Below are 23,291 nucleotides of genomic sequence, written 5' to 3'. Positions count from 1 at the left end.
CATTCGTTTCAGAATGTTACAAAAATGATCATTTTGTACATGCCGTCTCTTTGCCTTTTGTTGTGTGTAATGTGTCTGCACAGTTGTTCTCTATGGTATCAACTAGGTTGCCTTGAAAAGCATTTTTTAAATGTTAGAACCATATGTTTACAGCCCATTCATTTTAAGACTAAATACAGTAAAACAAAAAACAGACAAAATCAAAATTTGATCATGGATGTGGTTTGGGGTCTGACAGCCGAATACTTCACACTCTATAAAAGGATTGCCCATGGGTTAGAGCAGTTTTCATGATGTTTTTGAATTCATTGAATGTTGTCAGGCGAAAGGGAAATGTTATCGTGCGACTACATGCACTTACAGTTGGAAAGCAAATGGTATGATTTGCATCACAATCATGGTAGAATTTCACAGATATGATGAAGTCCTTCTCGCTTGGCAGAGGGGGCTTATGCGCTTGTCCTGTCATCCACTGCATGAATCTGCCAATAGCCAGTTTCCTCATCACTCCGGCCATCTTATTCTAAAATAAAAGATTAATGTTAGTGTGAACTAAATAAACAAACAAACAAACAAACAAACAAACAAAAAAACAGATCAGTAACTGTGAATGAGCTTAAACATACCACAATCCTCAGTTTCTTGTAGGAAGTCTTGGAGATAGTTCATGATGTTTACTTCTCTACTGTATTTCACAGAGCCCTTCTCACTGAAATCAGGCTGGCACTTTTCCAGGATGAAAGCTGCATCCACCTACAAAAACACAGCACAAAAGATAGAGATTTACAACTCTGAATTTCTTGCAGTAAACAAAATTTAACAGGGATGACCTGACAAAGACCAAAGTATATACCTTATCATCTTGCCCTGGTACAAATAGTGGCAGACAAAGGTCTGGGTGTGTCTTCAAAACCTCCAGTAGGTCATACAGCTGCAGGCCTTTTCTCAGCTGGTCAAGCATGGAGACCACTCTCATGGTTGAGTGCAGTACAATAGCCCTGAAACACAAAAGGTTTCTGAGTAACACTCCAGACATAGTTTTGTAAAATAAATTAATACATTAAGGAAATTAGTGCAGATGCATACATTTTGTGTAGTTGAAGAAAATTCTTTCAAAAAATCAAAATTGATCTTAAAAGGTGTGCTTAAGTCAGTGTTTGTATAACCATCACTATACACCTGACAGTGTATATATTATGAAAACTACCTGATTATCTAGTCTTTTTTATCCACAGACACTCTTCCAGTGTATCCACAGCTTACTATGCCATCAGTGAGCTCATCAATGTTCTCATCAGTCACTCCGTTTATCTGAAAGCACAAACAGCATAAAGCAGAATACATGAATGAAGTCAATGAAAAACTGTTTCCTGTCAAGGACACAACTGATGACACACTGTTAACTGTATAGAAACTGAATTAACATTAGCTCCATTAGCTGTGACAATTCCAAATCTGTGACATCTCTGGTTGACACCTGTATGCTGTCAGAGTTACCAGAGCAGAGGTATCTGTAGCACCTCTCATGCATAAAGTTGGGGAGGGGTACACCTTGTGCCATGCTAGCTGCCATAACTTCTCCTGCAGTACTAAATATCAAAATAAAAAAAGAAAGCTGCATTTTAATTTAAGTAACTTTTCAAATTATTTACAGGACACAAGAACAACACTATGCACCTGAAGTAGTTGCTATCCAGGCTGTTGAGACAGTGAAGGGGATTTTTCCCCTTGTTGTCAGTGCTGCCCATGAAAAGTTTCTTTTCAATCCCTGCAACCATTTCTGAATAACATAAAAACAGAAAACTGAAAATCTGTCATTACAAAAAAGTGACAACTTTCAACATTGCAGTGATATGCAACGGTGCCTCTCAAAAATTCTTTACTAAGAGCACCGGTATCAATGCCTGATTCCCCAAAAAAAGTAACCTTCAGTCTGCATTTAGGGGAGGATTTTTTTTTTTTTTTTTTTTTTTTGGCATTGCCACTGTTGGATTCCTCTAATAAAGAGGTCACTTCTTGACACACAAAGAGGAATTGTGCTGGCTTCATCCACCTGGCAACTGATCCAGTTCAGGACATCCTCTGAACTTTTATTTGAAAACATACATAAAGAGAAATACAAAAGATGAGATCATGATTTATTGATCCCTTTGAGTAAAATCAGGTGTTATAAAAGTAGATTTTAAAAAAATGAAAAAGAAATGCAGTGAAAATAAAGCTATATAAACATACACCATTTTTAGAGATGCACAGATCTATATTCTCCTCCTTGCAGCTCTTGATGTGGACTGGAAGAGCCTGAAGAGAAATAAGCTTTCTGCAAGTGTTGCATGGGGCTTTGGGCATTTTTTCAACTTCTTTCGCTTCTGGTGGTAATGGAACTTTGTCAATTTCTTCTTGTAAAGGGGCAATGTACAGTGTACACCTTCCATTCAACATGTTTATCATTTATGTAAACATGCAATTAGTTTGAAAGAAAGACTTCTTGTGATTACAAAAATCAACATTTAAAGTTGGTGTTGGTAATGGTGGTGCCTAAGATACTTAATCTCTTTTAAAAAGCATACCTCTGAATGTGTGATGTTTAAAGGCACTGTTAGAGAACGTTTCCCAAGACCAGCTAGTGTAAATTGGAGTTCCTCGTGTCCTTTGGGGGTCTCTGAGCGCTGTTTATCAAGCAGAAAAAAGTTTACCAAGAAACTATTTTCTGGTCATGCATATGGTGCAAAACGTCGTTTGCCGTTTGCTTCTTTGCAAAAAAGTTCAGAAGACGATCTGAAAATATAAACAATGAAAATAGTTTAAAAGAAGAAACCACAGAGAAGAAGAAGAACCACCCACAGGCAGGGCTAATACTCATTTTTTAGCAGAGATTTTCAATTAGGGCTGGGCGATAAAATGATAACGATATGTCTCGCAATAGACACTTACTCAATATCAATAAAAAATGCGTTCGATAGAACATTCGATAATTTTTTTTCTTCATTGGAAGAAACCACAAGTTGCGAAGCAAAGTTGGTTGCATGAACAAAGGTACTTGCTCTCAGGTAACCGAGCAACCTAGAGAGTAATCGCTGATCAGTGGGAGTGACACACCAACACGCCAATCATGTAACAGTATCAAGTTTGGTTGCGCCATCTCGTTGTCTCGTGTTAGATCCTTCGCGTGGAGTGAGATGAGAAATAGAAAGTGAGCGCTGCAGCAAGTGAAGAAATTGTCGATAAAGCAGGGAAAGTCAGCTCGTCAGTATGGCAGTTTTTTGGATTTTATAAGTCGGACTGTAATCAGACCAATGTGGTCTGTAAAGTATGCAAGACCGTCGCCCCCACCGCAAACTTGTTTTACCACCTTAGCCGCACTCACCCTTCGGAGCGCAGCCATATTCGCCAACGTCCAACAAAATCTGCAACCGCAGCACCACCGCACAAGCAGCAGACCACCATGGAGAGGTACTCTGTTTCAGTGCCTTATGACAAATCATTTAAAAGGCACAAAGACATAAGGGAGGCTGTGGCATATCATATAGCTAAAGACATGCTTCCGCTGAGCACTGTGGAGAAGCCAGGTTATAAAAATCTCTTACGCGTGCTTTTTTATTTATTTATTTATTTATTTATTTATTTATTTTAAAGCACACTTGCAATAAAAATATAATCGAATAGTTCACATGTTTAGAGTAAGAAGAGTTACTAAAGTTATTCATAGTTTATTTATTTATAGTTCAATCAATGTTACTGTCTATCAGGTTTGTTTTTTGTTACAGATGCCAAGTCTACCTCAGTTTCTGCTGTGTTTACAAAACACTGCACATATTTGAAAACATTTTATTTACCAGAAGCTGAATCAGCTTGTGAACTTTCTGGCACTAAACCTGCAGAAATAAAAGTTGCCAGGTTTCTCTATGTTTACATTTTTACACTTTTATTTGCATTTATTATTTGAGAGTTTTCCATGGTTGTGTTGACATTCCCTTTCCTTTCTGCCTTGATAGTTTAAGGGATTATAATCAGAGGAAGGTTAAATTTAAAATAAAAATGTTTAAATTTATGTTATTTTTCTCCTGGTCCTTATTTTAAATAAGTCATAAAAAATATCAATAATTATCGATATCGACCGATATACTTATATCGTGATACAGTTTTCAGCCATATCGCCCAGCCCTATTTTCAATTACTTCTCCGTGACCTCTAACCAGCCTTTAAATAAAACTAAAAGACCAACATAAATTATACATGAAACTTGACGGCTATTCATACCCGTATGAAACCTGCACAGGTGACAATAAGAGATAAGAGCCAGCGCTGCAGCTAAACGACAAACATACCTAGCCATTTGCTGGTGTACTGACACTCCAAAGCCATTGCGCTGAGGGCACCTTACTTGTGGACCTGACAGTTGAGATGTCTGTGATTGACCTCTCTGTCCCTCAGCATGCTGTGTTGTATTTCCCTGTGTAATTGGCCTGACATTCCCTGGAGAAATTAACCTGCTGTTCAACATCGACACTAGACTCTGTGCCGTGTTGAGTATATCGGCTAACTGCACCTAGCACAAAGAAACTGATAAAGTTACGTAACTAGAAACAAAGGCTACATCAACGAAAGCAAAGCTGCTTCATTGCCAACTCTTCTTCTTCTTCTTCTTCTTCTTCTTCCCTCTGATTTTTGGCGGATCGCAAAGAGCTAATCCCATACGTAGACGCTTCATAGACTGACGCTGCCCATTGGAGCTGACGAATCAGTGCGGCCACCATCTTGGATGGGTCTCACATGCGACCCCTGTGCATTTATTTCTATGGAGGAAGGTGTATGCCCAACTATAATAATCATAATTCCTCGAATTTTTACCCGATTTTCACACGGTTTGGTTTGTTACAAACGGCAGAGATGTAGATATGATACAGGACGCTGTCACACATTAAAAATAAGTGATTTCATGCTGAAATACTTTGTCTTTGTTAAAGAGCATAATACAGACATATGGTATGGCATATTAATAAATGTATAAATGAATTAATTTTATATTTTAATAAAGAAACAGAAACAAGAATTTATTTCTCTCTCTCTCTTTCTCTCTCTCTCTCACAAACACACACACACACACAAACAAAAAAAGACATCTCATATAATCTGTTGACATGCGTCCCATATATACCTGCTCAGTACATTTTTTTCTTTCTTTTTTTTGTTTTTTTAAAGGCCTGGAAAAGTAAGCTTTAAAATTCCAGGTCATTCCAGCATCTTACACTACCCTGTTAAGCTTGCAACTGGGGCTGGGGAGCTAAAACCCTTGAAAAAGAACTGTTTTGCACAGCTTCTTGCATGTGCCGGCACTCTGTAACTCCAGGGTAGTTAATTTTGCGACATGGTGCAGCCTTACTTTGTGAAATACAGAGACAACAAATGACACAAGCATGAAATGATGGTTCTCAATTCCGAATTGGGTTTCTGCAATGTGCTTCCCGAGTAAAAACACATCTTCTGAACCAATCTCAGCCCAAATGAAATGCTTGACAAAGAACACACTGACACCTCGTTCTCTTGAGTTTTGGCAAATCACACGCTCTGCTGCTCTGACCACCTTCACTGTTCCCTCTGAAGGGATCATCAGCCCGCCATTGTTTGTAAGTTGAAGCAGGTGGTAGCTCTGGTCAAAGGATGAGGGTACAGCACACCTCACATGACAGTTTTTTCAGAATTTTTCTGACAACAAACCCTGAAATAGGTCCACAAGACCACCAAAGCAGGTGGGCAGGTAACTGTGGTCACATATTACTGCAGAAATGTTTGCAAATGGGGACAGGAGCTCTTCCTCTGCCATTAAAGCAGAGTGCATATCTGCAGCTCATAGGGACACAGTCTCATCTTGTGCTGCCACGTTGCCTGACCCACTTGGTGAGACACCACAATGGACCATCAGACGGCAGAAAATGCCCTGGAAGTGCCCTGCAGTAGGATTGTTATTCCAGCCTCCTAAAAAAATTAAAAACATTTACACAGTTAGATTACAGAGATGTTTAATGAGGACAGTCAGAGTTATAAAAGATATATCTTCTGAGGGTAAGCTGGGAAACTGTATAACCATTTTTCCCAACAGGTAGGCTATAAAAGGTTAGTAAGGTAATAACTGTATAACCATGTTTTTTTTCCACAAGTAGGCTATTGAAGGTAAGTAAGGTAATAACTGTATAACCATGTTTCTTCCACAGGTAGGGTATAAAAAGATACACACTGGTGTCTGAAGTGCTGTTTACTTTAGGGGGTGGGTTACTTCATGAGGTGATAACCATCAATAGGTGACCAGTCTGAGAGGTCTATCACATCATAACATACTGTAAACTAGGGATGTATAGGTATAAAAAAAATCTCTGCTTGAATTTGCCCACCCAGATGGTACCGATATCCGTTCTGGCCCACGGACTAAAAGGACTAATTATAAATGTGAAAATTCTACCTGATGCCCTGACAGAATTGAACAAAAGCTCCAAGTGATCCTGACTGAAGCGGTATGTGCAGATATAATGCTGAACTTGGAGCAGGTCAGGAATTATCATTAACAATGTGTCCATGTTCATGACAAAGCCGATGACTGACAGATACCTTCAAAAGAAAATGTTTCATCAATATGATCATGGCAAAACAAGATACCTCAAGAGCACCTGGTAATTTTAGTTACTGAAAGGCGTTAATTGACTTTTCTACAAATATTTATAACATGTAACACAACACATGGTGACAGAGATAGTGGCAGCAATACATGTTTTGCTCCAGTAAAGTCCCTGATCGGTAAATGATTTAAATGCACTACAAATCTACTGGGTGCAAAATTACTGGGTGCTTCTTGAGAGTATAAATCAGTGTCAGGATTAGCATCCTTGAAATAAATTATTTACATCCAGGATGCTAAAGCAACTAGGAACTATATTAAAACTGAACTAGGAGAGCTTGAAAACAAGAACATGCCATACATACCATTTGACACCTCTATGACCTGAAAAACACAGAACACAAGAAGATTCCAACATACACAGACAAACATCATAAACAAGAAGAAACAGTGCAATACAAGATATGCTCCTAAAAGCAGGAGGGACTCACATTACCTCCCGCCTCCGGTTTTGCACACAGCAACACCATATGAACATACATACCATTTTTGACATCTGTCCTGTATGACCTGTAAAATACTGAACAGAAGAGTCAACAGAAACAAAACTGCTGAGAGCAATAAGATCCAAACAAGAGAACAGAGCATCTTATGAACTCGATGCGCAACAAGAGAACAGAGCATCATATGAACTTATGATGTTGTGAACTTTTCATGGAAACCATTCACTATTTTAAAAGACCTCTTTGTTTGGTGGAGGGGTGTGTCATCTTTCATTACCAAACTGAGCAAGTATTCCCTGCCTCTCAACAAGAGCTCTACTCTCTCTGTCCAATTCAAAGCACCCAGGGGAGCTCTGAATCCTTTGGCACGTGGATTGTGGCTGTTCAGGACGTCAAACAACCTGTCAATCATCTAAAAAAAGCATAAGGCTCCGTTAACTGATACATCACCCCAACAGTGGTATCGTATCAGGGAGGTCAAATTACTATCTAATTTCAATATATACAACAAGTAAGCATTTAAGTACACAGCTCTGCTTGGATTTCATGCAGAATATGCAATGTTATATAACAATGTTTGTATGTTGTATTACCTCAATGAATTCAGCTGTTGCTTCACAGTTTTTAAACTCTGAATAACCAAGGTCCCTCAGTGTGCACAGTGCTACCACTACAGAGGGACTCAGTGTTTGTGCAGCCAGGGACACCTTCATCTTCTGGCCATCAAAGTGGACATGCTTGTTTGTTATCTTGTTGGCCGCATGCAGTCCATCTTTTGTTTGGACATTGTTGAGATCAACAATGTATGACCAGCTGATTTCTCCAGTGGCACTGGTTATCGGGCTGTAAGCCTGCAACATGTTGCGTGCCAGTTTCAACATGTGACAAGCGTCCATCAACACAAACACCCTGTCAGCAGTCACTGGATGTTCAAAGAAGGTTTTTAACAGCTCATGAGGGTTTCCCTTTAGCTGACACCCGAGCTGGTTGCACATGTTGACATTGGAGGCATGCCCATCCATTGTCATGCAGACTAGAGTCCTGCAACGGGCCGGGTACCCACGGATATCCGACGGGTACCCGCAATTGACGGGTACAAACGGGTGGAAAATATGCATTTATAATTTTATGGGTACGGGTACGGGCACGGGCAGAACAGAACCAAAAGTGGGCGGGTAACATTTTATTGTGTCATGAAAATCACTAGTTTCAAGCAGCGAAGACGCTGCGCACCGCGCAGCACGCACTCTGACCTCCAGTACATAAACACACCCCCCGGCAGCAGCGCGTGCGCACGCAGAAATAACATCAAAAACAGCATGGAAGAGAAGGAGATATGAGCTAAGTTAGCAAGCGGTGAATATGAAATAGTGGCCAACAGTTTGTCAAGAGCCAAGTCGGATGTTTGGGAGAAGTTTGGTTTGCTTCATGACGTGGAGAACAACATAGTTAATGGCTATGCCGCTTGCAAAAAATGCAGGAAAGTTTTAAGTTACGACAGCCGCAAGCTGGGGACTTCTTCACTTAGGAAACACCTGGAGAGCTGTGGGAAACCGGCCGCCGGTGGCTCGATCGATAAATACTTTCACAAAAAAGAAGGCCTCTTACCACCAAACCGAGAGGACAAGGACGCCATAACCAAGTTGTTGGTGGAGTTTGTGTGTCGGGACGTGAGGTCCTTTGAAAGTATTCATGGGGAAGGATTCTATGCACTCGCTCAAGGCTTGGTTGATGTCGGAGCCTGGGCAGGACGAGTGGATGTTGTTAAGTTGCTCCCTGATCCAACAACAGTGTCACGCCGACTTGCAAAATGTGCTGATGATGTATGAGATAAACTCATTCCGGATCTGAGGAAGCAGTTGACTGAAAGCAACGCTGCCATTACTTTGGACATGTGGACGGATGACTACAAAAAAGTAGGTTACCTCTGTGTAACGTTCCATTACATCAATGAGAAGTGGGAGCTGATGGAGCGTGCGCTTTGCACTGCTGAATGGGATAGTGAATTGCGCAAAACGGCAGATAACCTGAAACCAGCAATCCAACAAGCACTGCGCAAATACAATCTGGATGAGTTCTTCTCCAAACTGGTCTATGTGACTGACAGAGGCTCAAACATAGTGGCAGCGCTGCGCGCAGTTATTAGGCTAAGTTGTGCTGCACATATTCTGAGTACAGTGCTGCATACCACCATTGGAAAAAGAGCTGATGATGATCTATTTCATGAAGAAGTGTCCGCTCTCATCAATGCCGCCAAGTCCCTTGTGGCTTGCTTTAAACACACAAACCTCCAGAATCGACTGAAAACAACACTGAAAGCATCCGTGGAGACACGCTGGAATTCCCTCCACACAATGCTGGAGTCCATCTACAGCCAATACGAAGCAGTGCGCGTCCTTCTGGAAGAGTGAGGTGAAGAACACCGCCTTACTGACATGGGCTATGACATTCTGGGTGATATGGTTACCTTCCTGGCACGATTCAGAGATGCCACCAAGGCACTGGAGGCCTCGAAAGTCCCGACACTTGACCTGACTGTTGTGTGGCTGGAGCGCCTGAGAACTCACCTGCAACCGGCAACCACTGACAGCATGACACTGGGTTCACTGAAGAAAAAATGCCTCGGAATCCTGGACGAGAAACTTGACCTGCACCTCCTGCGCAAGATGGCTGCTTTCCTACACCCCAAGCTGAAAAGCCTGAAGCTGTTAAACCACACGGACGTGATGGCTGTTCATGGTGAAGCACGACGTCTTGTTCAAGGTAGGCCTAAGTAGCCTATATAGTCTATATAGTATAACTAGTGATAAAATTACTTGTATATTAGTAGGCTATGTATTAATCTATTTTGCTTATATTGTTTACTGCTACAGTTGTTATAGTCCCACCCTCTTTTCAGACTCTTGATATAGCATTGATCTTTATATTTCTATCTTCTAGAACTGAAAGATAACGGTGGCAGGAGCCCACCAGCCCGGAGGGATGCTGCATCCTTAGCAGCACAGCCACCGGAGAAGATGCCCCTTCAAGAACGTGACGATTTAGCGGACGTGGAGGATTCTTCTGGTGAAGATGTCCTGCCCGTGGACGAAGTTACAGCCTACATCGAACTAAAAATAGCGAAGGACAAGGACGGCAACTTTGATGTTTTGTCTTGGTGGAAGAAACATGCGTCGGACTTTCCCAACCTATCAATGATTGCACGGAATACACTTTCCATCCCAGCTTCCAGCGCGGCCAGTGAAAGGGACTTCTCTACCGCTGGATTTGTTATACAAGAACGCAGAACCCAGCTGCACCCTGATACTCGATGATATTCTTTTTCTGCATAGCAACCTGAGGATAAAGGAATAAGTTACGGGCATGCTGAGTGAGTAAGCCCCCACCGAGCCGTCTAGCTAGCCTAAAATGAAAAAAGTTGCCTGGGTAATTGTACACGTTAATTGGACTTTATTTGGACACTATTTCATTCTGCTATTTCATTCAGCGCAGTGTGCTTTATTTGGACACTATTTCATTCTGCTATTTCATTCAGCGCAGTGTGCTAGTAAGCTAGCCATTTCAAAAGGAACAGGTGCATAAGAGAAGAACAACTTAGAAATACAATATGAGAAATAACATCTCTATGAAATAAAATAAAAGGATTAGCTATAGGGCTTTTGTTGTAAATCGTATTTTTCAAATAATTCGAAAACTTTCATTGCACATTTACTTTTCATTACATTCAGGGCTTTGGTGAAGAAAAGGAATTCATTATGGAACACATTAAATTTAGGTTTTACATTCATGTATTTACATTTGTGAATGTAAAATTTCCCAAGAATTAAAATATTGTTTACCAGAAAGTCCCATTCTTTGTTGACCATAACAATACCAAAAATAATGTCCTTTGAGAAAAGGGTTCAAGTCGGATTTTCGTGTGTATCCAGTCATGTATATCAATCCATAAAGCTTCAGAAAACATACATTGAAAAAATAAATGATCAGAAGTTTCAATATCATTACAAAATACACAATTGTTTGTTTCAAAACCAAATCTCTGTCGTAATAGTTCCCCTGATGGGTACACACCATTTACGAATTTGAACTGCATTTCTTTTGCTTTTGGATTTATGGGGAATTTTAAGTATTTAGATCACAGAGAATATATATCATCTTTGAAGAAGATTTGTTTAATGGAATTTCTAAAAGACATTAAAGGTTGAGTGACATCATCGAACATCTTTCTAATTGTTTTATTTGGAATTTTAAAATTCTCAAAATCACAGCTTCCAACAAGAGGACGTGGATCTGCGTATGTCTATGGCTAATCCACATCATCTGCAATCTTGGTGCCATCAAATTGAACCTATGGTCGAATTTCTGACACCTGCGCAATTTGTAGAATCGATGTTATCTTTCACTCGATACATAATGCCTGTGACCTCGTGACGTAATTTTGACAGTTATTTCACGCTTGTCAGATTTGTATTCATTCTGAAGAAAGCGTACGTCCGTAAACTGTAATCTGTATTTGTAATTTTGTAAAGCTGTAACTTTATGAGTTGTATTCTCACAGAGAATTTACACACTGCATAGTCTATGTGTGATTTGACTTAAACAAGAGTTTAAAATTTTTTTTATTTATGCAGAACTATAGACTAACGCACACATTTCTAATACGTGCACGATTTTTATGTGTACACACACGAAACTTCTGACAATAACCTTTGCCCATACAAAGCATTGCAGTAAAGTTAGAACTTCCGGGGTCAATAACTCCCAAGCGAAAGTTTGTTAAAAAGCAAACAATACCTCTTTCCAACCGTCGCAACACAGACAATGAGCTACAACCTACTATTTATTTATCAAACGAGCCGTCCTACGTGCAGTATGAGTTACATTGGTCTCTACGAGCAGCCAGCAGGAGACCAGAGCACAGAGATCGTCTATGATTGTCTATACCAAAAAACAATAAATGATTATTCAATAACTTCACTTCTGTAAAGTATAGTGCCCTCAAACTCACCTCACACATTAATTACACTTCACAGAAGTAGAATTATTCAATGTTATTCCCAACAAAAATTCCCCAAAATTATGTAAAAGCACTATTTCCCAAACTAATTACTGTAGTATAACCTGGAGGAGGTCATTGATGTGTGGGGGATTTTGGTGGCACTACACATTATTAACATGAAGTTATTGAATATTATTCCCAATAAAAATTCCCCAAAAATTATGTAAAAACACCTTTTCCTAAACTAAGTGTTGTAGTTTAATCAGCAGGAGGTCACTGATGTGTGAGGGGATTTTGGTGGCACAACACGCTATTAAAGTGAAATTATTGAATATTATTCCCATTAAAAAATTCCAAAAAATATGTAAAAGCATGTTTCTCCAAAGCAAATGCTGTAGTATAACCAGCAGGATGCAATGTGTGAGGTGAGTTTGATGGCACTACACTTCACAGAAGTGAAGTTATTGATTAATCGTTTATTGTTTCTTTCGGTATAGACATTTGTAGACAGTCCCTGCGCTCTGGTCTCGCTGCCGGCTGCTCGTAGAGACCAATGTAACTCATACTGCCCGGAGGACGGCTCGTTTTGATTAATATATACATATATATATGTATATACAATGAAATTAAAAAAATGTTGTAACTCCGTCTGTGTTACCACAGTTGGAAAGAGGTATCGTTTGCTGTTTAACAAACCTTCGCTTGGGAGTTATTGATCCCGGAAGGTCGAATCTGTGAATATATTTCTAACTTTACCGCAGTGACAAACTCTGGAGAAGAGTAAGAGTTTTTATTCAAGTAGTACGACACAATGTCCAACTAGTGCTGACAAAGACCAAAGTTATGGAAGAAAATGATGTCTGACATCAAGGATATGGAATAAATACTCTAATGGATTTCCATAAGCCAGAGGATCTACTGAACGCCCACCTTGTTCCATCATAGCTGCTTGCCGGTGGACGCAGTGTTGCCAACTTAGCGACACTTTTTCAAAAAATCAGCGAGCGACAAATCTCGCCACTTTTCTTCTCAACCGGCAGCGGATGCTGCCCCCCCCCCCCCCCAAAGCAGTCACAGGCGGCCCAGTCCTCGCGCGGCGCAGCAGTCCCTCCCAGCTGCAATCAGAACCGGAGATGTTCAAACCAAATTAAAGCAAAATAAACACATTAAAAAGAAATAAATAAATAAAAAAACCTCAACAAGTAACTTCGCCAGAGCGTCTCTTTCGGGTAACTTTTGCCTGTCCCAAGCCCGGAAAAGGAGGAGGGTTGGATTTGCGACATTAAAAAAAAAAAAAAAAAAAAAAAAAATCAACAGAATCAACAGACGAAAGTTCATTTGTGCTTCTAAACATATTTAGGGTGTTTTGTCTCTCCCGCGACGTTATTCCATTACGATTACATGCACATGGCAAATTATGCAATTTAGTTGATGACGTCATGTACCGACTTGTAGCGACTTTTAGGACAGCCAATGGCTACTTTCCTTACCGAGGAGTTGGCAACACTGCGTGGGTGGCGATAGCCGAGCTCAAACATAGTTTATTTGTTCTGGCACACAGACGTAGTTAGTGTTTGTTGTAGATCTTGCTCTTTCCTGTCTGTCTGGCTGTTTGACCGCCTATTGAAGATGGAAACGAGTCATGACAAAGTGCTGAAGAAACCTGTGCGCCTCATCGCAGCAGTTTGCAATGACATGGGGATGGGGAAAGATGGAAAATTGCCCTGGAGTATACCGTAAGAATGAAACCGTTTGTACTGAGGTCTTTTAAATGCTTGATTCAGACCAGCTACTACACTTTGTATCCTATGTGGTCCATGCATACATACATACATACATAGATACATACATACATACAATTCATCAGTGTTTACTGTGCAATAGAAGTGCAATATTTTATATTTCAGTCTTCAACAGCATCCCTTTTTTTGTGTAGCAATTAGCTTATATCTCATCCTCTGCAAACCTCTTTGTAAAGTTTAGCAGTCTTATGAAAGCGTGTAGTTACTAAGAATTATTTTCACAGTTATTTTTAATGAATCAGCTGGTCCATAAATAAGTGATGGATGATAAATGCTTACTTTGTCACCTTAAATGCCAAAAACATACATATACAATGACATAAACATTGACAGTGAAGATGGGGCAACAGGGGGAAACGGGTATGACTAAAGGAGAAGCTGTAACAAGGAGAGGGAATTCAGGTAATGTTAGCCAGGTTTTGGCAGGTACCTCAGTAGAGTTACAAAAACACTGTTACTTCACTCCAGTGATGTTTCTATGAATCGTTTTAGGGTTTATCAACATCTTTATGTTGGAAATGAATGGAAATACACAATTTTTAGAAGCTACACACCTTCAAACATACCATCCCCTGGGTCACTAATGCACGTTCAGGTTATGTGGGACGGCCTAGTGGCTAAAGTGGGTCAGTATGTTACAATGTAATTGGCAATCAGGAATCAATAAGCTCACAGAAACAGCAGAATCAAGTTAAAGAAAATTTCAATCATGTTAGCTATGCTAATCACAGTGATATAAAAGTTTTTTTTAAAACAAAGCATTATTTGATTGTGTGTGTGTGTGTGTGTGTGTGTGTGTTTCAGTAAGTTTAAATCAATTCATTATGATCCAGTAATACAGGTTGTTACCTAATTCCATATCTTTGCATTGTACAGACCGACCACACCCGATCTGGTGATGTGAGACCAATCCGAACTATTGTTTAGTGACAAGAAGTGTTGTGGCAAAAATTAGACATCAGTTTTGGTGATTGGCTGTTGAGTTTATACATATCAAATCATTACAGTGCATGTCTATCCTACTTTACCTGATGTCCCATATTACCTGAAGTCACCCAAATGTTTGGTATTTCTAACTGACTAATGACAAAAAAGTCATCAAAATTCACCTATGTAATTGATCAATACAAAAATCTTCAGAAGTCAATTGCATTGGCAGTAATAGCAGCACTAGTTGCTAACGTAACAGGTGCTAGCAGTATGATGAAGTTACCATTGATAACTTTGACGTGATACATCTTACTCACCACAGCAATCTTTGCTCCATGTGAAAACTATAAGCAGTAGTACTTAAAATCAGAAGTAGTAACAGCTTTCTCTTTTCTGCGCCATTTAACATTGAAACTGTGACTCTTACAGATCTGAATTCCAGTACTTTCTCAACACTGTCACAAGGGTGTCAAGGCCAGGTAATGTTACTTCATAATACAGCCACCTCATATAGGTGCTTTGATGGATGTCATTCAGAATTTTAAAATGCTGGAGCCAAAATCACAACAATATTTTAGTATTTATATGAAAGTGATAAGTCCTTACTTTGCTGAATATTTATAACAATTTGATAAAACTGTAGAGAATATTATAATATCAAGGAATAACTGATAAAAGTAAATATAACATAGGCATTCTTGGCCAACTCAGTGTTTGGTGATATATAATGTAAGATGCAAGTATCAACAGTTACAGATTTTACCTGACAGTTATATCAAGGTAGCTTTCCTTTTATCTGGGTGTATTATGTGGGAAAAGTTCCCAGTCAGTTCACAGGACTAATTGATGGCAGTGTTTGATATACAAAATCTTTGCTTTGATGTGATGTAGTACCTTAAGTAAAAGAAAGTCAAAGGACTGACAGGGGCTTCTCTCATCTGCTGGCGTTCCAAGTAATCATGGCCCACCACTGAAGTGACTGGTTAAATCACACTTAGTCCAGAGGTTCCAGTGAAGAGAACTTTAATTCTGAACAGTTGTAACAGTGTGTGTGTGTGTGTGTGTGTGTGTGTGTGTGTGTGGTTTCTGAAAGTAGGAGAAATAAATGTAAGAGGAGTATAATGCAAGCCAAAAAGCAACAGTTGCTTACAAATAATGAACTGCTATGTGCAGCATTGACACAAAGTGGAATTATGAGATAAAATTATGCCAAATAAACAATAACTTATTTACAAAATAGGCAAAATTTAACAATAAATTCCAGTTATGTGCCTTACACGCGATATCAAGTATTCAAGTACAAGTATCAAGTACTCCTCCAGAAGTAGTCCGCTAGCAGTTGGCTGTGGTGCCATCATCGTTTGCTGAGGAGCTCTGACTGTGGGTACACCACTTGGGGCAGGGAGGCATCGGGCCGCCCCATCAGCAGGATGTTGGGAGTGACGTGATCAAGGTCTGCCACATCGAAGGAAACATAGCCCAGTGGCTTGGAATTAAGGATGCCCTCAATTTTTACAAGCACAGTTTGAAGAACCTCTTCACTGACAAACTGTCAGCCATCGAAATGGGAGCACTTGTCGGGTTAAAGTTGAACTCGATTTGTTGGGAGACGAACTGGGCTTGTTGGTCTGATTGAAGGGCAAAGAATGCCTCTTGTAAGTCCCAGTCTCCACCCTCGAAGGTTGTGCCCTGGTCAGAGAGTAACTCAAAAAGCTTGCCATGGCGGGCCGCAAATCTTCTGAAAGCCATAAAGAAAGAGTCAGGAGTCAAGAGATCCAAGTGCACTCCACGAGTGGTCATCCACTTGGCCTGGCTGGGGGAAAATCCGCTATGCGAGGGATCTGCAGCTTCCTACGCCACTTTCTGCGTTCAGGGCAATGATGCTGAAGACTTCAACAGCTTCTCTTCCTCTAAGAATCCAATATTTCCTCCTCAATTCTGTAAACACCGGTTCACTTCCAGAATGAAGGGGTTGATCATCATAGTGCTGGATGAGGAGCTGTGTGACCTTGTGCTTCAGGTCAAGAACGATTAGGTGTAGAGTTTTAGCACTCATGGCAGTGGCGTGCTGCAGTCGTCCTCCAACTCTGATGAGCCTGGCTATATTATCAAACTCTGGGGCAAGAGTGATGAGGCGACTGGTGCCTGGAAGGGGTTTCCTGGCCATAAGCTGATGATAGTCATTTGGGAAACACTCCCGTTGCACTCGAGCAGGAGATTTTCTACCTCTTTGTGTTTGTCAGCCGTGAGAACGGATAGACGGTGGGGATGGACTGAACGGGGAAGGGAAGCAAGGGGAAAAACAAAAACAAAACAAAAACCCTGACAGAGGATCGGGACTGGACGGAGACCAGGCACAAAAGTCTAGGGCCAAATGGCCACCCCTGATCAAACAGGGAAGGGGAGCGAGGAGGAGAGAAAAGAAAAGAAAAACCTGACAGAGGAGTAGGGACGGGATGGGGACCGAGGGATAGGGCAGGTGCAACAGGTTAGGGTTGGGTCAGAATGACCCGTCAGGGCATTGCGAGGGCTACAGATAGGGCAGGCGCAACAGGCTAGGGTCGGGTCAGAATGACCCGTCAGGGCATTGTGAGGGTTAATACCTTAGCCATTTGTGCACCTGTTAGCAATGCGCACAGTTCAAGGCAAGGGACAGACTGTTGCCTCCTAGGGGCTATACGGGATCTGGCCATGAGAAAGTTTCAACACAACCTGCATTTTTTTGTCCAAAGGTACTCCATAGAACCATAAGCACATTCTGAAGCATAACAAAATATGTGGACCTCTCTGTGGCTGCTGTCAGATCCATCTCTTCACTGCTGTAGCACCTTGGCAGGACAATGTTCTGCAGAGCAGGGAGTTCGCTCTCCCACTTATGAAAGGCATGAAGGAGCTCTTCTGGCAGTGATGGGTCGTCCCAGTCACTCTCCTTAACGCACATTCACTGCACCACTACCTTGGCTTGAGTGGTATTAGGCACAGTAAACCCCAGGGGGTTGTATTGACTGGCAAGAACATGATATGTAGTGCGGAGGGTAACAGCTAGGTGCACAAGCAGACACTGCTTGTAAGACAGCATATCTGACAAGCAGTGCCAACAGAGTCCAAGTGTTGATTTGGATGCTATTTGGCTCACCTTGTGTTATTCACAACTATGCACTATTTAATCTGATCTCTGGTGAGAGGTGGGAAATAACAGAAGGCTTGTTGCTTGCCCACTGTCTCAGTTTGAAGTCCCCACTGGCCAGTGCTTCCTGCAGCTTATCCATGAGGGCTTTGGCTTGCTTTTCTGATGTCAGGCTTTTTAGTTAGTTGTCAACATAGAATGACTTCAGCACAGCTTCTCTGGTATCCTCACCCTCGCTACTGTGATTGATGATATGTTTTTGTAGGGCAAAAGTGGCACAGCAGGGGAGCTTGTGGTGCCAAATGGAAGTGTGTCACCATATGTTGAGGGATATACCAACGGGTTGCATTATCTTCCTCATCTGGTTCCAACTTCATGACAGCCTGCAGTGATCAGTTTCTGATCTTCGGCCCTACAAGATGCTGCTTTCTCTGGGTCTCTTGCCAGCCTTTTCTCTGCAGCTTGAAGCTGTGGAAGGACTGCCTCCTTTGGTGTCCTCCTGCAATTGGAGCTCATATTCTAACCAGTCTGCTAGATCAAATTAGATCATTGGGCCCATTTATGAGTTCTGCTATCCACTCAGTATTAACAAGACTGGGTGACCTGGGCTGGGCAAATAATTATTTAACAAAATAGGCAGAATTAAACAATAAATTCCAGTTATGTGCTGTTTAAACAAAATGGAAATACAGCCAGTGCTAACAGTGTGCAGTGTGCTTCGAGTAAATGTGAACATATTACTACAACAAGCTTTCATGTATAAAATGACTGAAAAGAGCACACTGCATGTAATACAATTACACACAGACTCTGCACAGGGGAAGACCAACTTCATTGTTGCACTGCCCTTAACTGGGCTTAATTAGCATAACTAGCAGTAGTGAACAAGAAAGGAGTCCTCAAGTAGTCCTCATCACAAAAAAGGGAAAGTACCTGAGACTCTATTAATCTGTGACACAAAGTAATTACAGTTCAATGGATGCACACAAAGCAAAGATAATTAAGACTACTAAGGTACTCAACTAGTAAACAAACTCCGCTGAATAGCATCTTTATGCACTAAAGGCGAGATGGAACATACTATTCTGAGAGGGATGGGGTGGAACAGTCCAAGTAGTACTGGCCTTTTTAATATTAACATTTCAGGTATGTAAATCACTGGACTAGCCATAAAGGGACATTTGGTTATTTTATCCTTAAAAGGTTTCCCATTGCAGAAAATGTACTATACCTCAATATAATGATATAAAATAACATGTCTTAGACTTAGACTGTTACTTTATTGATCCCAATTTGGGAAATTATTCAATATGCCATAATATAAGATTTTATCCATATTACCCACCCCAACTCCTTCCAGACCTTGAAGGTTTTAAGCCCAATCCTGTGTTATATGCTGTAAGAAGCGACGTGACAGCTGCAGAAGTTGAGGTGTGGAGTTTGTTGTAAAATATTTTATTGTATGCTTCAGGAAAGATGAACATGATGGTCTGGGGCAAACGGTGTTGGCACTCTCGCCCAGAAACAATGCTCCCACTGGCCAATGTTCTGCATGTCGTGCTGAGTACGAAACTGAAGTGAGTGCTCTCTGTTCTCTCTCTTACACATGCACACACAAATGAACACCACTGTCAATAAGGAGATAAAGATATATGGGGTTATCCAGAACCAATTCTAGGTTTTCATTGTCATTCCTCCTTTTCTGTCTGCTGGACATTTTTCCTTTCACAGCATGGTTCCAGAACACGCCCACTTCTTGTGCCAAGACTTTGAAAGTGCTGTCCGCCTGGGAGCACAGCCCCCACTTGCTGATCTGATTGAGACCATCTGGATTGTTGGTGGGACGCAGGTCTACAGGGTAAACTAGCAAAACTGGCAAAAATGAGCCTTGGACCCCTGTAGAGCTCCCCCTCACTCATTTCTTCACTCCAATCCACATGCTTCTCCAATATGTTTAATCAATAGGCCTATGTCATGGTAGAAATTTTGAGTTGTCATAGCAGGTAAAGCACAGGTGTGTAAAATAAAATTAATTATGGCTGAATTCCATTTAGCTGCCTCTGTTTCAGGGTCCTGGTATTGTGTGTGCTGACTCACTGTGACACTGTCATAGCTTACTGGGACACTTGAATAAGGACATGGAATGAAGGCACCCACAATCTTAGTGCACCCCCATGTGTTTTTATCCATGCCTGACTAGTTTCAGGACGGTGAGGGTGTGTACAGACTGTGCTTGATTTACATTTATTTAACTTTCCTTTTGATGTGCATGGCCATTTGAAACCATGTAGTCGGCACAAATATACACCCATCTCAAAATAAAAACAGCAGGCAAGTTAATGACAGAGCAGGTAAACTGCATTCAGTTTTGATTTAACTTTTAAACTACTCCCACACAAGCAGGGTTGCCAAGGAGGAAACTGTTAAATATTCAGTGCCATTTAGAAACACTGATATGCAAATTTCTCTTGGACGGCTTATATATCTTCTGTGATAATATTGTGCTAAATTACACATGGAAGAGCCAAGTTGTTGATACTGTTAATGGGACAAGAATCTCGGTTCTTCTTGTTTATGAGCAGGATGCATTGAAGCACCCGTGGTGTGACTTGGTTTACCTGACGACCATCATGGCAGAGTTTGACTGTGACGTTTTCTTCCCTGAGTTTGACAGAGGACTATTTAAAGTACAAGAAAGGTATGTTTTTATCTCATCCTCAGACCATTGTTGTGCAGGTAGTCCTGAACTGGACCTTCCCCACATCTGAGCCTGCTAATGTTAAATTATGTGTCCTTTAAATGTATTAAACATTTACAGAAGAGTGTGATGATTAAAGACAACAGTCTCTGGTGAGTCTCCCTTGCCTTAAAATGAATGTATTTATTAATGTACTGGCCAGGAAGCAAAACTCTACACATCAGTGTCAACATACTGTAGGTTTTTGTATGATAATAAAATAAAGTCTAGTTATACAGGGAAAAAAGTCTTAAATTCTAAACATCAAATTCCAGTGGTAAGAAAGAAAGGATACTTTGAACCTTCTCTGATGTCAAAGGTCGCTTGTACCCTTTTGAGTTAGTCCACAGATGGTTTACTGTAATTGTGATTCAGTACTTTGTACTTTGATGACATCCCATGAGAAAGAATTTTTTGTCTCTTGTTGTTTTGCCTAGAATTGCTTCTCTTTGTCTGATGTCAGATGGTAGTGATCATGATGATGCTACTCACAGCTGGTTTTCCAGGTTGGTGTCAGTCAGTGTTGAGCAAAATGGAGTCTTTGCGAGAGTCAGTTTTGAAAAGAGCTGCTCACATTGTTAGGTTGTCCCAAACAGAGATGAAACCTTTAGTGCATGTCTCCACAAAATGGGAAAATCCTTAGGATGTACATACAGTTTACAGAACTCAGGTGGAGGGAGGCTGTTGTACTTAGCTTTGAGCTCATCGTGGCTTTGCAGCTCAATGATTTCATATTGTAGGTTTTCAGGTACACCAGATGGTTCTACATTAAATGGGCTAGAAAATATGTTCAGTTTCTTTTGTTTACTTTTCACGTACCGAAACATATTGCCAAAAACATGGAGTTAAACACACTCACCAGCAGATGTCATCACAGGCTTTTGTTCTTGCAGCATAGAAAAATGTAGCTCCTCATCTGCAACAAGACAGTCCTTCACAAATTCTCCTTTTGAATGAGGTTTCAGCATTTTAGATATTACCTCACTCACTTCAAAACTGCATAACATTGTCTTTGTAAGAATGTGGTCTTGTGAAAATTGTTTCAAGCTCTAATGATGCCCAGGTTTCAATTTTTTTTCATCACTATGAGCATGTCCCACACACTGACTTAGGCATGCTGGCTTTCGTTTTACTTCAGCAAAAAATGATCATTTATCCATTCCCCTTTGAAAGTGCAACATTTCACGACATTCCGCATGTACTTTTCTTGATGTGACATCAGTGTAACTGCTATGTGCATGATGCATTCACCCTGACCATGACCTGGACAGGCATACAACTGGAAGGGAACACCTGTAAGGAGTCTACTATGTTGTGTTCTTTCATTGTTAAAAAAAAAAGAAATTACATTCTCGGGATTTTTTTTAGTATTTCTGAGTTGCTTGTTTTGTATTTAGGAATTGCCTTGGGGGCCAGATCAAACAGTCTCACATATGGCCTGGAATAGTTAAGCTCAAAAGGATTTGCTGACATCATCATCGCTGGTTGCTGTGATATTACTTTAAAGAATGAAGTTACTTCAATTGAGTATATCTGAAGCCAACTTTATTGTTGATTTTGCCATATGTACAGGACACACAGAGGGATTGAAGTGATGTTTCTCAGTCCCACAGTATGTGCAAAAATATAAAGATAAAAACAAGACAACAACAATAAAGATAAAACAGGACAAGTGTTTAAGAGTAAATACAGGGATACAAAACTACTGAAAAGTATTATAAAATCTAAAAAGTATCAGGATATATTTTTTCTCACACACACACACACATACACACACACACACACACATACATACAATGCATTGCAAGTACAGTCCATGATTATGCTCTACCCCTGTAGTGGTGTGATGGTTTCATTAAGGTGTTTATCCATTTTTTCTTTTGTTCCCAAATAAGGTTTCCTGATGTACCGAGTGGAATTCAAGAGGAGAATGGCATTAAGTACAAATGCCTAGTTTTCAAGAGAGAGACTGATGATGTGGTGTAGACAACTAAGGAAAATCAAGACACCATCAGTAAATACTCATGAAGGATATTACTAGATGGCACAGGAACCATTTGCAAAACTGTTGTTTTATGGAATTGCTTTTACACCGACCATGCAATTAAAAGTTTTATATGTATGTAGTCTTAGAATTATTTTCACTGCTGTCTGGTTATTGTTTGATTATGATCAGTTCCGGTGTAATAAAATCCCCTTTCAGCTTCTGCTGTTGCCTTGTCACTTGTCAGCATTCCCATCTTGTCCTCTTCCTCAGTAATATTGCAGCTGCTTGGAAAATACGGTCTTCACTGAATCAGTCAGTGGCCTGCTGTAATGACAGCCTGTCCTCTGGGTAGCACAACAGTAAGCCATCATGACAGATTCCAGTTCAGAAAGTGACTATTCGATAACCCTACTGGTTTACTTTGTTATTTTGTTTTGTTATTTTGATACACTACCATTCAAAAGTTTGGGTTCACTTAGAAATGTCCTTATTTTTTAAAGAAAAGCACAGTTTTTTCAATGAAGATATTATTACATTAATCAGAAATACAGTCTAGGTATTGTGATTAATGTGATAAATGACTATTCCAGCTGCAAACG

At 40.5% G+C, this 23,291-nt stretch overlaps 1 protein-coding gene and 1 long non-coding RNA gene across 3 annotated transcripts; one reads left to right on the top strand and one right to left on the bottom strand.

The window, feature by feature from the left end:
- Window positions 1–632: 632 nt before the first annotated feature.
- On the bottom strand, window positions 633–2,119 carry LOC143321666 (uncharacterized). Its single transcript, XR_013077230.1, has 4 exons — window positions 1,678–2,119; window positions 1,208–1,589; window positions 854–998; window positions 633–753 (listed from the first exon to the last, which is right to left on the bottom strand). It is a non-coding gene; the product is annotated as an uncharacterized LOC143321666 (long non-coding RNA).
- Window positions 2,120–13,668: 11,549 nt separating this feature from the next.
- On the top strand, window positions 13,669–22,893 carry LOC143322592 (dihydrofolate reductase). Of its 2 annotated transcripts, XM_076733877.1 has the most exons (6): window positions 13,669–13,845; window positions 15,271–15,320; window positions 19,440–19,545; window positions 19,700–19,826; window positions 20,551–20,666; window positions 22,601–22,893. In XM_076733877.1, the coding sequence occupies exons 1-6, from the start codon at window positions 13,739–13,741 to the stop codon at window positions 22,689–22,691; spliced, it is 597 nt and encodes a 198-aa protein (XP_076589992.1). In that variant the 5' UTR covers window positions 13,669–13,738; the 3' UTR covers window positions 22,692–22,893. The 2 variants fall into 2 exon arrangements, with proteins under 2 accessions (XP_076589992.1, XP_076589993.1); XM_076733878.1 differs by lacking the exon at window positions 15,271–15,320 and having other exon boundaries at window positions 13,726–13,845.
- The last annotated feature ends 398 nt before the right edge of the window (window positions 22,894–23,291 follow it).

The sequence above is a fragment of the Chaetodon auriga genome, chromosome 6 (genome assembly GCF_051107435.1).
Source record: "Chaetodon auriga isolate fChaAug3 chromosome 6, fChaAug3.hap1, whole genome shotgun sequence".
NCBI classification, from domain to species: domain Eukaryota; kingdom Metazoa; phylum Chordata; class Actinopteri; order Chaetodontiformes; family Chaetodontidae; genus Chaetodon; species Chaetodon auriga.
The sequence above is the reverse complement of the archived record's forward strand: the minus strand, read 5'-3'. Positions and strand labels throughout refer to the sequence as shown.